The sequence below is a fragment of the Mustela putorius genome, unplaced genomic scaffold, assembly GCF_011764305.1.
Source record: "Mustela putorius furo isolate JIRA1106 unplaced genomic scaffold, ASM1176430v1.1 tig00003901_pilon_pilon_pilon, whole genome shotgun sequence".
Taxonomy (NCBI): domain Eukaryota; kingdom Metazoa; phylum Chordata; class Mammalia; order Carnivora; family Mustelidae; genus Mustela; species Mustela putorius.
Genome location: NW_025422049.1, coordinates 17,301,769 through 17,317,500, shown reverse-complemented (window position 1 = coordinate 17,317,500; position 15,732 = coordinate 17,301,769). Strand labels below are relative to the sequence as shown.

At 35.3% G+C, this 15,732-nt stretch overlaps 1 protein-coding gene across 4 annotated transcripts in view; it reads left to right on the top strand.

Moving 5' to 3' along the window:
* COL4A5 (collagen type IV alpha 5 chain) overlaps nt 1-15,732 on the top strand; it is a 255,574-nt gene that overhangs the window by 141,211 nt on the left and 98,631 nt on the right. For all 4 annotated transcript variants that reach the window (XM_045068340.1, XM_004769034.3, XM_004769031.3 and 1 more), the window contains exons 10-19: nt 1,765-1,827; nt 3,885-3,920; nt 4,007-4,048; nt 4,201-4,293; nt 5,740-5,793; nt 5,891-5,947; nt 6,203-6,247; nt 7,986-8,039; nt 9,752-9,793; nt 12,222-12,354. In XM_045068340.1, the coding sequence (XP_044924275.1) occupies nt 1,765-1,827; nt 3,885-3,920; nt 4,007-4,048; nt 4,201-4,293; nt 5,740-5,793; nt 5,891-5,947; nt 6,203-6,247; nt 7,986-8,039; nt 9,752-9,793; nt 12,222-12,354 (619 nt within the window). The remainder of the gene's footprint in view (nt 1-1,764; nt 1,828-3,884; nt 3,921-4,006; nt 4,049-4,200; nt 4,294-5,739; nt 5,794-5,890; nt 5,948-6,202; nt 6,248-7,985; nt 8,040-9,751; nt 9,794-12,221; nt 12,355-15,732) is intronic.

The window sequence follows — 15,732 nt, the reverse complement described above, 5'->3', positions numbered from 1 at the left end:
ATATGTATGTTTTGAAGCATAGCTACCAAATGAACATCTATGAATCCAAAATAACATTTAAGAATGAGAACATTTCAAATAATTTTGAATCAACCTGAGGTTTCCTTGACAGTCACAGACTTCTGCATTCTACCAAGACAGAAGTACCATTTTGAGTTTTCTGTTGCTTCTTAAAGATAGTTTTGTCATAAATACATGTATCTCTAGAGTGTTTAATTTTCCTTTTAAAATAACATAAAGTTTATATAGTTTTCTGTAACTTTTTCTATTTGATATATATATTTTTAACTTAGTGTTTTCAGTATTCCAGAATTCATTGTTTATGCACCATACCCAGTGCTCCATGCAATACATGCCCTCCTTAATAATCACCAGCAGGCTCACCCATCCCCCACCCCCATGCTCTCCAAAACCCTCAGTTTGTTTCCCAGAGTCCACAGTCTCTCATGGTTCATCTCCCCCCCAATCTGATATATTAAGATATATCCGTATTATTGTATTTGTCTGTAGTTATTTCAGTTTCACTTCCATATGACATTCCATTGTGTGAACATACTACAGTTTGTTTCTCTGATCTCCTATTATTAAATATTTGGTTGTTCAGGAATTTTTTTTCAAATTACAAAATAATCCAGGATTTATACCTAGATATGGAATTGCTGGATTTCACTGAAGTCAAATTTTCAGCTTTTTAAGACGCCAAATTGTGTTCCACAGGAGTTGCATCATTCCCTTATTTGTTGTCCCAGTTATTCTCACTTCCTTGTCCTTAATCTTATTTATTTTTTATTTAATTTCATTAATTTTTTACATCCTTTGAAGTTAAAAAGATGTTTTATTCTAGTATAATTAACATATAGTGTTATATTCATTCCAGGTGTACAATATAATGATTCCACAATTCTGTATTTATCACAATAAGTGTACTTTTCATCTCTTTCACTTATTTCACCCAGTCCCTCATCTGTGTCCTCTCTGGCACCATCAGTTTGTTCTCTTTAAGAATCCGTTCTTTTTTTATTGTCTCTTTAATTTGTCTGTTTGATTAAATTCTTAATTTGAATTGCACATAATGACTGAAATCCTGTAGTATTTATCTTTCTCTAACTCATTTTACTTAGCACTATACCCTCTAGATCTATCCATGTTGTTAGAGCAAATGACAAGATCTCATTCTTTTTTATGCCTGAGTAATCTAGTGTGTGTGCTTGCGTGTGTGCATGCATGCGCACAGCACATCTTTATCCATTCAGCTATGGTTGGACACTTGAGTTACTTCCATGTCTTGGCTATTATAAATAATGCTGCAATAAACATAAGGGTGCATATACATTTTCAAATTAGTGTTTTCATTTTCTTTGGGTAAATACATAGTTATTTTTTACTTTAAAATAGAGAAGCCTCCTGGAAACTGGTAGTCCTTCTCTTCCCATTTCTGGCATAAAAGCCCACTAAACACCCATCTTTATCATTTTATTTTGTAAAACTTCCTTATCTGTGTTTGTCCTCTATTTGTTATCTGCCACTGTAAAAGTAAAAAGTTTTCTAAAACTTTTTGTAAAACCTGTAGCCCTTCTTTTTAGTTGAAATTCTTTATAGTTACTTAATCCTTTTATTCTTATACATTTTAAAATTCTGCAGAATTGTAGAATACTATAACCAAATTCTGGCAATTACTTAAGTTAAAATTTCATTCATTTAGTTCTTTGCTTGATACAGAGAGAGGGTTTTTTTTCATCCTTTTCTTTATTTCCTTTATAACAGGGCCCAGCTGGTCCCATTGGTTTACCAGGGCCAATTGGTCCCCCAGGACCACCAGGTTTGATGGTAAGCTTGCTTCTGTAATTTTATCTTTCCTACTTAAAAAAAAAATTCTCTCAGGAATAATAATATTATTTCTACTACTTGAAAGTATAATGCATTTTCAATGTTTACAAACTATATTTTTTATTTTATTTTATTTTTTAAAGATTTTATTCACCCATTTGACAGAGATCACAATTAGGCAGAGAGGCAGGCAGAGAGAGAGGGAGAAGCAGGCTCCCCACTGGGCAGAGAGCCCGATGAGGGGCTTGATCCCAGGACTCTGGGATCATGATGAGCCAAAGGCAGACACGTAACCAACTGAGCCACCCAGACACCCTATTTTTATTTTTTAAATATTATTTATTTACTTGAGAGAGAGAGAGAGAGAGAGAGAGAGCGTGAACGCACAAACTGGGGGAGGGGCAGAAAGAGAAGGAGAAGCAAACCTCCCCCTGAGCAGGGAGCCAACCAGGGGCTCGATCCTGGGAGTCCAAGATCATGACTTGAGCTGAAGGCAGTTGCTTAATGGACTGAGCCACCAGGTGCCCCTAAACATTTTTTTTTTAATTTACACAATATTTTACAATGCTATGGTAAATGATATACATGCTAAGTAATAGCTTCATTTTATAGATGGGGAAAAATGAGGTACATAAAAGGAAAGATTTTAAATAAAATATTTCATTGGTTACCTCTTGATGTGTCAGTGTTGAAGCTGATTCTAGCCATTGCATTAAGTCTTCGAGGGCAGTTCTCTAGTCACTTGATGAAATGTGTTTCTTCAAACTGCATTTTTCTGTTTAAGAGGAACAAAAATGGGTGTTCAGAAAAAAAATATTTGCTCTCATTTCTGAGGGGCCTGTGACAAAACAGTAGAATTGGTGAGGGTAATGAGTCACTCTGCAATGGAATAAGGATTTGTGTATCCTAGAAAAGAAGCAAAAACGTTTAAAGAGCTTGACTATGCAACTAGTTTTCCTTACTACTTCTATGGTCACTCATACTTTCTACTGTAATTAAATTCTGAGTATTTTTGCCCCTGAAATACTTTGATTTCATTCAAGTCATGTTTTGGACTTAGAACTTTGCTTCTTAAAAGGGCAAGAAAATTGGACTTCAGTCAAAGTAATTTTTCATGTGCCACTCCATCTCTCATCTACCATATATTTAAGTGACAGTTTTCATTATACCTTTATAGATTGCACAGTTTTGCTTGTGACAATTGGTTCTTTCTTCTTGAATGAAGGAAATAACATTTGGTAAATACTAAAAGAATCTACCAGAAAGACTGATTTCTGCTTTCCTGGAAATACCTATGAGAGGATTAGAAAACCCCGTTGTTTAGTCTGTTTTGGTTGTAGACATCTTGCAAAGCATGAGACTCTGGACTATGGCACTTTTTCCCAACTCTGTTGTTACAACATCAGTATACCCTGGGTGTGTTGTTACATCTTGAATTTCCTCAACTCTTGTGGCTATATAACTGATTCACTCTGCATTTCTGAATATTCCTTCAATTAACCCTGATTCAACAGGTGAAGCAAAGTCTTAGAAATGCCAACAGAGTACAATATGTAAATGAATAGGTCCATTGAGATCAAAGAGGTGATATACTAGGGCAAACAAATGCCTGTTTAACTTTTCAAGCCTTGAAACATTACAAAGATCACGTAAAATTAAAACTGAACTAAAAAAGTAAATGGATGCTTTTAGAACTAGATATTTAATTGCCTTAAGACACCAAAATTATTTACCTGTAATTCTGATATGAGAAATTTGATATGTTTGTTGCAATTAACTTTTGTATTGATTTTTGGCACTTGTGTTACCTCACTTCCTCTATATATCCTTGTATTTCTTCCTCTACCCACTTGTTTGCTGTCACAGGAAGTCTCCACATTCATTTGGCTTGTTAAAATCAATTTAAATCTGAGAAAAAAACAGGAAAATATTATTTTGAAAGGCTTTTTCAGTCCTCGTTTTTTTATGAAACCAAATAATGATTTTGAAACAATACTTTTTTAATAAACTTACTAATATATCCCTTCCCCCCCCCCCCCCGTGTCTTCTATTCTTAGGGCCCTCCTGGTCCACCAGGACTTCCAGGACCAAAGGTAATTTTCTTTTATGTGCATTTTATTTGGTGTGAATTCTTTCTGTTAGCATCAACGAGATTTTAAACTAAAACCTCTCTCTTCAGGGGAATATGGGCTTAAATTTCCAGGGACCCAAAGGTGAAAAGGTGAGTAAAGAAAAATGTTGATTATGCAGCCCTCAGTCTTTTCCTTTCCTCATGATTTGAGCTCATCTTTTTGCAACTGACTTAGCTTACATTTTATTTTATTGTCTGTGTAAATAATGAAATATTACTTTCTTATTAAATCTTGCAAACAGGGTGAGCAAGGTCTTCAGGGCCCCCCTGGGCCACCTGGGCAGATCAGTGAGCAGAAAAGACCAATTGATGTAGAGTTTCAGAAAGGAGACCAGGTGAGTATGTAGAGAGGAAATCAATGAACATTTTGCTATAAAAGCAGCATTCCATTAAAATGCATTATAAGCTGGAATATAATTATATGGAAGGTACTTTAAAAATAACAAGAGTTTGAGATAATTAAATTTTTAAAGAGCTTTATTGAGATATAATTTACGTACCATACAGTTCACCCATTTAAAGTGTACAATTCCATTCTTTTTTGTGTATTCACAGGGTAGTGAAACCATGAGTACAATCTAATTTTAGAACATTCTCATCAGCCACCCTCCAAACCCCATACATATTTGTTGTTACTCTTCATTTTTCCCCAAACTCTCAGCCCTAGGCAACCACTAATCTACTTTATGGCTCTGTAGATTTCCTGACTCTGATCACTTCACATAAATAGAATCATAAAGTATATGGTCTTCAGTGTCTGGCTTCTTCAACTTAGTATATTTTCACGTTCTTCCATATTGTGGCATGTATCAGTACTTCATTTCTCTTTATGGCTGAATAATGTTCCCTCGTGTGAATATTCCACATATTGTTTATCCCTTTATCAGTTGATGGACATTTGTATTGTTTGCATTTTTGGCTATTATGAATAATGCATTCATGTACAAAATTAGGTCATGGTAAGGTCGATGGTCATTGTCTTAGAGGACTGTCTTCTCTATATTTCACTGATATACAAAGAGAAAGATGGTATTATAAACCGTTGTCATGTTTAGAGATAATTATCTGATACCTTGCTTCTACAGAGTAGATGAGATCATACATATCTTTCTTTTTTTTTTTTTTAAAGATTTTATTTATTTACTTGACAGGTCACAAGTAGGTAGAGAGGCAGGTAGAGAGAAAGGAGGAAGCAGGCTCCCTGCTGAGCGGAGAGCCCGATGCGGGTCTTGATCCCAGGACACTGGGATCATGACCTGAGCCGAAGGCAGAGGCTTTAACCCACTGAGCCACCCAGGTGCCCCTTACATATCTTTTATAGCACAGTGACCCACCCTTGAACAAAGTGTGTACATTGTTGTTTCACTTAAATGCTAATAATAAAGTTAAGAATTAAGGACAAATTGTACTGAAACTCTACCATCAATATGGATTGGGTCATTTAATTCTCTGCCAAAATGTATGTGATATGTATGTATGATATGAAATGTATGCTAAATATAGGAGATATAGACCCTTTATCTCCTTGTTTTAGGTATTCTTGCTTTTCATAAAATGTATCATTAATAATTTCATTTCAAGTGTTGTCTTTTTATTTACCTCAAAACTCAGCTTGTACATACATTAGAAATGAACTGAATTAACCGAAGATGGCTCTTGGTTCTTTTGCCTAGCAGATTTCAACTTTGAGTTGAAATCTGAGTCTATAGTTCAGTTTGTTAAAAGTGTTCTTAGCTAGCTCTAGTATTAATGTTGCTTTCCTTTCCCCTACTACTGTGTAGGGACTTCCTAGTGACCGAGGGCCTCCTGGACCTCCAGGGCTACGTGGTCCTCCAGTAAGTCACCTAAAATTCTTTAATGTCATTTAATGTAAATTGGTATTGATACCATAGCACTCCATGAACCAGTGTTAAACCACTTTTGTGTGTACAGGGGCCTCCAGGTGGTGTGAAAGGTGAGAAGGGTGAGCAAGGAGAGCCTGGCAAAAGAGTAAGTATTAGAACCACTGATTCTCTTTGGAAAAAATTTTAAATATGTGTTTGTGTGTGTGTGTAATAATTCTATTCTTTCCTCTTAATTCCTACTTTCTTTGTCTCAGAATGTCATATTCATTTATTTATTGTAATAGCAAAGTCTGAAAAGTGTACTTAATAGTCCAAGGCAGGGATAAAGTTTGTTATGTTCTTTAATCTCATACTTCCTAAATAAGAAATTTATATTCTTGCATTTCTTTTAATCTTATAGGGTAAACCGGGCAAAGATGGAGAGACTGGCCAACCAGGAATTCCAGTGAGTAGATAAAGCCTGTCCCCTTCACCTCACCCCCCAAAATAACATTTATATGTGGTTCTAGAGAAGCAGGATGGCAAACAAGGCTTGGGTTTGGAAATAGTTATTATGACTGGAAATTATACTTTCTCTTTTGAATACAAACTTAAAATTTCTTTGTTAAAAAAAACGAAGTTCGATTTTTAAGTCAGATTTCTTGAGATATAGCATGTATACAGTAAAATGAACCATTTTCAGTGTACAATTATGTGTATTTTGGCAAACACATACAGTTGTATAATCAGCTTTAAAATCAAAAACAATTCTATAACCTTCAAAAATTCCCCCAACATTCTTTTGTAGTCATCTTCTCCCTTACCACCCAAAGCCCCTGGCAGCATTTGATCTATTTTCTATCCCTATGATATTCCTTATTCCAGATTGTCATTTAAATGTAGTCATATTGTATATAGCTTTCTGAATCAGGATTCTTTCACATAGCATAATACATTGTACTATTTATCAATAGTTCAATCCTTTTATTGCTGAGAAGTATTTGATTGTGGGGATGTATCAAGGTTTGTTTATCCATTTCCAGGGGAGGATATTTTGGTTGTTTCTGGTTTGGGCCATTATGAATAAAACTGCTCAAAACATTCACATACAGTATTTTGTGTGAACATAAGTTTTTTTTTTCAATAAAAGTTTTGACAGATAATTACTACAAAATAAAGTAGAAAATAAAACACGCAAGTCTAGGAATATTATTTCAAGCAGCCTTAGTATCAAGAGTATGCACAATAGATGTTAAAAGAGGTTTTCTGTGTGGTGACTAACATAACATAATAAAAAAAAGGTTTTCAAGGACAGAAAATTTGATGAAATTTTGGAGGCCATTCTGAAGGAAAGCAGTAATTCTTAACAAGATTAGAAGTTGGAAGTCTTAAAATCAGATAAATTGGTTTCCAAATGATTTTGCTAAATAGGTAGTCCTCAATTTGTAAACTCTATAATCATAAATTACTTTAGCATAAAATGGTTTAAGGGGAGGTAAATTCAGGGCCATAGCTCTTGACAGATTGGTCTTTGTTTCATGGTTTAGGCTGCCATGATGATCAATAATTACCTCTGATTGGTTTTGACAGATATCTTCAGAGAAAAGATATGTTCTCTGTTTTCACTGTGAAAACTCAAGTCAGGTCAAATAAAGATAGTCACCAGACAGGTAAAAAAATGACAACTCTTTGGGAATAGGTACTTGAAGAAGCTCCATCCTAGTTCTTTCCCTTCCATTTGCTGCTACGCTCTGGTTTTCACCTTGATTGTGAGCTGTTGGTTTTCAAGGATACCATGGGGCTGGGGAAAGGTGTTGGAACTAGAGCAAGTTAAAATGTCACAAAGCTCTGTGATCTTACCAAGATTAAGTCATTTTGTTTTCCCCAACAAATACTTCCTGGATTGCTACAAGCCTTTGGTTAATTTCTAGTGTTCTAAAAAAGTTGACTCTGACCATTTTTTGCCAGTGTTCTTTGTTGCTTTTATGGAGAAGAGGGCGCTTGGACATCCTGACTCTACCATTTTTTTTATTATGTTATGTTAGTCACCATATAGTCGTCAATTATTTTTGATGTAGTATTCCATGATTCATTGTTTGCATATAATACCCAGTGTTCCACGTAATACATGCCCTCCTAAATACCCATCACTGGGCTTACTCTACCATTTTTGCTAATGTCACCCTGATCTCTGTATTTTAAAGGGTTTGCCTGGTGATCCTGGTTACCCCGGTAAACCAGGAAGGCATGGAGAAAAGGTAAGAATTTTAATATTTTGAAGTGACTGGTTTTATTCTACTTAACATAATCCTTTTCTCTTCCAAGGTTTTTTTAAATTTTTTTATTTTTTTAAGATTTTATTTATTTATTTGACAGACAGAGATCACAAGTAGGCAGAGAGACAGGCAGAGAGAGAGGGAGAAGCAGGCTCCCTGCCGAGCAGAGAGCCTGATGCGGGGCTTGATCCCATGACCCCGAGATCACAACCTGAGCCGAAGGCAGAGGCTTAACTGACTGAGCCACCAAGTCGCCCCCAAGGGTTTTTTTTTAAAGAATTATTTTATTTTATTTATTTGAGAGAGAGAGAGAGGGCACAAGAGAGTAGTGGTCAGAGGGAAAAGCAGATTCCCCACTGAGCAGGGAGCCTGATGTGGGACTCAATCCTATCCTGTGATTCAAGGAGCTGAAGGCAGTTGCTTAACCAACTGAGCCACCCAGGTGCTCCCAAGGTTGAGTTCTAGATGAAAAATTTCTTAATAACTAGCTTTTGTATTCAAAACATACCTTCTTTATTCATCTTTTGGTGTTTTGTATCATTTCCTCTAAACTTTCATTCATTGTCCTAAATCACAATCCATGTGATGGGAATACATGAAGAATTGTTTAACTTTAGCATTTCCATTATGAAAAGTTGGTGCCTTCATTTTGAACATGAATCGGCAAAACTTTTGTTCTCTAGAAAGTGGATTCAGCTCTATATTAGTGAGGTCCTTATACTAGGCTTTTAGCTGTGATTTTAGAATGTCTCCACTAAACATTTCCATTCTCTTTGCAATCATTGTCTGAAAGTCTGTGGCTAATTCTTTGCCACTTTTTTTTTTTAATTTGGCTATACAGCTTGACTGGAAGTCATTTATTTAGTTATCTATTTTAAAAGTGACGTTGAAAAAATGTACAAAGCCCACATTTCCCTTATTTATAGCAGAACACAAAATATCAAGTTTTCTAATCTCTGTGGTCTCTAATTGCTTTATATGAAAACCAATATTGAAAAGCATTTTTTTGCAGGCAAGGAAGAAAAGGTGTTACAAACTTGAATGTACCCAGAGGGCACATGTTTTAATGGTGATTTATCTCTAAACTAGATCCAACTTCAAGCTTGGACTAGGGGGCACAGCCAGAATAAAGGAAGATAATAAATACTCAGACAACAAGATTTTTGTTCAAGTAGTAAGTAAAGTGATAGGATTGAAAAACTCTTTAAACTAAATAAATGCAGCTTTTAGATAGATGAAGAGTTCCTATGAACAAGTCTAGAACAAAAACAGGGTTGAGAAAGACATCTATCCTTGGGTCTTAGCTGGTAGAATAACAGTTGCATGCCATGTTTTTTGTGCTGTTGTACCTACTGGTTTATAGTAACTGTTTTGTCTCTGAATTTGTCTTTCATTAGTTTCTAAGAGGAAACTCACAAAGCAATTATAATTAATTAGCTGTTGCTGATTACAGTTAAGTCCATCAGCTCTAAAGTATCTGTCACTAATGGAAATATCTGAGACGTCATGGGTCTTCCTAGACTTATTTTAATACTGCCTCATTGCCTCAAATTGTGTTTCTCTTTGAGATATTTTATTATGGATTCTTGGGTCTTTCTGAAACTTAGTTATCTGCTATGTTTTTAAGGAAATTGGTGTTTTTATGTGATTTTTTTTTTTTTTTTACTAATCTACTTTACACTTATATTAAACAGGGCCAAAAGGGTGACATTGGCCCAACTGGGCCTCCTGGACTTGTAAGTTTTTTGTTTTTGTTTTTGTTTTTGTTTTTAGTCTTCATTTAGAAAATTTATATGAATGCATTCTTATTTTTGTGCCTTAGTATTCCTATCCTTTTCCTCATAGAACACAAAATTCCAAGTCATTGGTAATTTCTATTGGCTTAAAAGTCTACATCTAAAAACTTCAGTAATGTTAACCTCAAAGACTTGTATTGCTCTTCCTATATGTTACTTCTCCATAGTAAAGGTTCAAAATTATGGCACTGCGTTCTTTTGCATCATGAATGCCAAATTATTTCTCAAGTAACCAGCAGGTGGTGCAAGTGTTGCTTATAAAAAGGTTCAATAAAAGATACTTGGGAAACTAGGGATTGGCCCTTTCCCCTGCAGAGTTCTGGAAAGATGGATTTGGTCTTAATAGGTTTTCTCAATTAGTGATTGTCTGATTCACACATCTTTCTTCCTTGGGTATGTGCTTTCTAGGGGCTCTTAATCATATGTAGGAAACTGCTCTATGAAAGAATAATTAGGGGGTTGCAGATTTTGTCATGTTTGCATTCACCATGAAATTTAAGTCAAATATATTTCCAATCTTATTATGAATAAAATACCATTACTACAGTTTGACATATTGGCTTTCCTTTGGTTGAAATTTGGTAAGACTCTTGGTTTTATACTGTCTTGAATCTGTAAAGGTGCAGGTGTCATAATGTCTATATATTCAAATGTTTGAGTAACATTAATTCTTGCTGTCCATAGTCAGTCTCAGGTATTGATACTTAGTACTTAACAAATCTAATGAGGATATACTTAAAGATCTTATACAGTTTTTATTCACTTTCATTTTAAAATCAGAATTTTAGTTCTCTGAGAAATAGTTCCTTTATAAAATTAGATAATAACATTTTTAAAGATTTTACTTATTTATTCATGAGAGACAGAGAGAAAAAGAGAGGCAGAGGAAGAGGGAGAAGCAGACTCCCTGCTGAACAGGGAGCCCAATGTGGGACTCAGTCCCAGGACCCTGAGATTATGACCTGAGCTGAAGGCAAACGCCTTTATCTGACTGAGCCCCTCAATTGCCCCTGAGATAATAACATTTTGATAAATATCAGAAGAAATGGAAATTTTTAAAAAGATTTTATGTATTCATTTAGCAGAGAGGGAGAGTACAAGCAGGGAGAGCAGCAGGCAGAGTGGGAGGGAGGGAGAAGCAGGCTCTCCGCTGAGCCAGGAGCCCGATGTGGGACTTGATCCCAGGAGTCTGGGATCACAACCCGAGCCGAAGGCAGCTGCTTAATGAATTGAGCCACCCAGCTGTCCCAGAAATGGAAATTTTGTGAATGCATTTCTATCTAGCAGCTTACTTTCCCTTTTGAACTATTATCTCCATTCCAGGTCCCACAACTTTCAGTCTCCTTTTGTCTGAATAGTTCTACCCAATAGAATCAGGATGAAATATTGTACTTTGGCAGTAGGTGTTGATTTGTATGCCAGATCAACATTTGCTTAAATCTAAAGCTTAATTATCATTATAGCTCTATGAGATTAATTAATTTATATTTCAATTATTTAACATGAAATTCTTTAGACAGTGAGATTCTAATAAGACCAAGAGAAAAGGAGTGATCAGTCAGTTGATTCTAATCAATAAAGCCCTCCTAAAAGAGATGAGTTTGTTTCGTTTTGTTTTAGAGGAAGAAAGAAATGTGGGTTGATAAAGAGAAAGATTGGGAGAAGGCATTAGAGATACTTGAAATGGCATATTCAAAGCAAAGGGCAGGAATGTGCAAGATCCATGAAGTGGTTATAATCAGATAGACCTCACTCTCCTAAAATTTCACTGCTAGAAATAACAGGAGATGAAATAGGGGAGAGAGGTATTGGAAGGGAGAAGAGATTTGACAGAGTCCATTGTGAAAAGTAGGATCAGACATAGTAAGAAGTGGTGAGCAATTTTGAGTCCTTAAATAGGATAGCTAACACAGAGAAATTGATTTTTAAGGAAGTATATCCTAGCAGTAGATTGGATTGAAAGGAAGACGCTCTGAGGTGCTTCTGTTAGTCCAAGTGTAAGATGGGCATAGTGGCTGTAGCAACAGGAAAGAAGGAGGTGAATTAGAAATTTTCAGTAAAAAATTATCAGGCTTAGGTAACTGGAATGAATTGACTGTGATAAGAGACATCAAAAAAAAAATTCTAGCTCAGAAGCCTAGGACTCAGGAGGGTGGTAATATTATTATTGGTATTTAACAGTTTCTAATCAGTTACAGGATAGGAGTGATACGGAATGTGGCTCATAATATGTGTACTTGTCTTGATGATATTGCATGCAGAGCTTTGTGTAAATGATGACACTGTAATTATATGTAGCTGATAGGTTATTTTTAGAACTAATCACTTCCCCTTTGAGTTCCTTTATATTTTTTCTTTCATAATAAAGGTAATTCCTAGGCCTGGGACTGGTGTAACTGTAGGAGAAAAAGGAAACATTGGATTACCGGGCTTGCCTGGAGAAAAAGGAGAGCGAGGACTTCCTGGAATACAGGGACCACCTGGCCTTCCTGGACCTCCAGGTAAAAGAGACTGTACTTAATGTTCTTGTGTTGGTAGCATCTTTCCTAATCCACATGTCTGGTATTATCATACTAGTTCCAGGATGAGCAGGGCAGTAGAAGACGTGCGTATTTTTTAATTGACGGATACTTCTCAACTCATACTATAGCCTTTCTCACCAAATTTCTCACCGGTACTTAAAAAAAAAAATCGATTGGATAGTTCCCTTTTACCCCCAAAATACAATTTCTACCTTTTATTAATAAATTACACCCAGTGTTTCTGTGATCCAAAATGAATCATTACGTTTTTCATTCTGCTATGGAAGGGAATGCTATTCTAATAATGCCTAGTTTTATAATATTTTCTCTATTAAAGTAGTAATTGACACTATCCACTTAGAATTCCAGAAATATCGTTTATAAAAAATAAAAAATTAAAAAAAAATAAAAAAATAAAAAAAAATAAAAAAGAATTCCAGAAATATCTATTTAGAAATCCTTATAGTGATTTTGCTGTGCAATAAAATTTGGGGGCTCAGCACTGAGTGTTGTATCATTCCCTTATTGGAGATAAATAATACAGTAGAGCATTTCTAATTTGGCCATAGACTGAGTAGCACCCTTGTCCAGCACGTGTATTTGGATGTTCTCAAAAATGAAGAGATAATATGGATTTATGTAAAATATGAAAAGTCATCTGGTGTAGCACCTGGCAAACATATGTTTAATAAATTATTGTTCCCTACCCTTCAAAAATTTGACTAATGAATTAATAACATGATGAGATGAGTGATACTCAGTGATCCCCCCAAGGAGAAAGAATAAATGTGGGTTCTTTTCTTTCTAAGGATACACTTTGAATTTCTAATTTCAAGGTAGCAGACTAAACACATACTATGTCTAGAAAATTCAGATAAGGAATTCTTCTGGGATGCAACAAAAAAGTTATAGAATTAGGTCATATGAAAGAAAAATTAAGAGACAAAGGATAAACCTAGAAGTTCTAAAATTTATCATGCAGGAGTTCAGCAAGGAGAGAATGGGACAACAGGCAAATTTGCAAAATTAATGACTGAGAACTTCTATTTATTGAAAGAAAACATGAGTCCCTATGAAAGTGTATGAATCACCAAGCAAGAGTAAGATAATAATATACAAATACATAATGACATATTGTAGGGACATTTTAGAATTTAAGGATAAAAAGAAACTCTTAAAAACTCTCTGAGGGAAAAGGCAGACCACCTACAAAGCAATGAGAGTCAGAGGAAGATATTGGAGCATTTTCAGAGTAATAAAGAAAAATAATTATGAATTTGGGATTCTTTATTACATCAAACTGTTATTGTAGTGTGAAGATAGGATACTTAGAAAATTTCCACCTCCAGAACGTCTCTAAAGTAGATACTGGAGGGTTTAGTCTAAGAAGGGGAGGTGAATAAGAAGAGGGAAATGAGTTCAGGATGAACTTGGGGGTGGGAATGGGTGAAATAGAAGAATGAATGTTTATAGCAGCAATGGCCACGGTCGCCAAACTATGGAAAGAACCAAGATGCCCTTCAACGGACGAATGGATAAGGAAGATGTGGTCCATATACACTATGGAGTATTATGCCTCCATCAGAAAGGACGAATACCCAACTTTTGTAGCAACATGGACAGGACTGGAAGAGATTATGCTGAGTGAAATAAGTCAAGCAGAGAGAGTCAATTATCATATGGTTTCACTTATTTGTGGAGCATAACAAATATCATGGAGGACAAGGGGTGTCCTTGTCCCAGTTAAGTGTCCCACTCTTGGTTTCAGCTCAGGTTGTGATCTCATGGGTGGTGGGATCCAGGCACACACTGGGGTAAATTGGAAGGGGAGGTGAATCACGAGAGACTATGGACTCTGAAAAACAATCTGAGGGGTTTGAAGTGGCGGGGAGGTGGGAGGTCGGGGTACCAGGTGGTGGGTATTATAGAGGGCACGGATTGCATGGAGCACTGGCTGTGGTGCAAAAATAATGAATACTGTTTTTCTGAAAATAAATAAATTGGAAAAAAAGATATTTCATCCTAAAAAAAAAAAGAATGAATGTTTAGGAAAGATATTTTGTGGAACTATATTTATACACATTGTTACCATAGGATGAGGTGATGCAGAGAGAAGAGGGGGAAATCAATCATAAGGTTTTTTGTCTTATTAGCAAGAGAGAATACTAATATTATTAATTCTCAGTTTTTAGAAAAATGTAAGTTGAAGTACATAGGTCAAAATTTTAGTAGTAACCACTAGAGAAGACTATCAGTAAAATGCATGACTTATACATCCTTTGAGAAAAGAGAATAACCAAAAATCTGGATTTACATAATATAATTTAGAATTGGGACAAAACAGACACAGACAAACTTTGGTAAATAGAAAATAAAAGATAAGATGATGAGAAGTCATAAACAAATCAGCTACTCCAATAAATGTGAAAGCACTAAGCATTGATTAAAAGACAAAAACTAAAATAAAATTGAAATATGAATATATACTGTGCATAATAGGCCCATTTAAGTTAAAAGGACATAATTTTTTTTAAATAAAGCAGTTGAAAAGTATTAGGCAAGTGCTATCTAAAAGAAAGCTGGTTTAACAATTCTAATACAGCATGAAATGGAATTCAAATCAAGAAGTACATTAAAAAGAGAGATATCTCATATGGATAGATATAGACAGATTATACCACAATTATGTAAAAGTCATGAAACTTTGTATATCTAAAAGTACAGCTTTGAATATATAAAATAAAAACTGACAAACTCCTAGTGATAACATATTAAGGAGGTGAAAAATAAATCAGGATATAAATGATTTGAGCAACACTGTCAAGCTGCATATGTGGGAGAAAGAAATGTTGTGTGCAGCAAAGAATATACATTCTTTTCAAACTTATGTGAAACATTTTAAAAAAATCTACTCTCCTAGATCAGAAAAAATCTTTCATTTTTAAAAAGATTTATCTGTTATTGAGAGAGCAGGTGTGTGTTTGCACACACACAGACACACAGGAGTGCAAGTTTGGGGAGGAGCAGGAGAGAATCTTAGAGCAGACTGGAGCAAATGCCACTGAACTTGAGCCCAGTGTGTGCCTGGATCCCACCACCCATGAGATCACAACCTGAGCCGAAACCAAGAGTGGGACACTTAACTGACTGAGCCAAACAGGTGCCCCCTGAAAAAAGTCTTTTAAAATTATTTTTAAATAATGGGATGCTATACAGAAATAAAAATGAACTTATAGCCACATTCAAAAATACTGGAACTTTACAAACATAATGAAAGAAGCCCGACATAAAGGAGTACATTCTGTATGATTTCATTGCAATGAAGTTCAAAAACAAGCAAAACTAATTTAGAAGTTA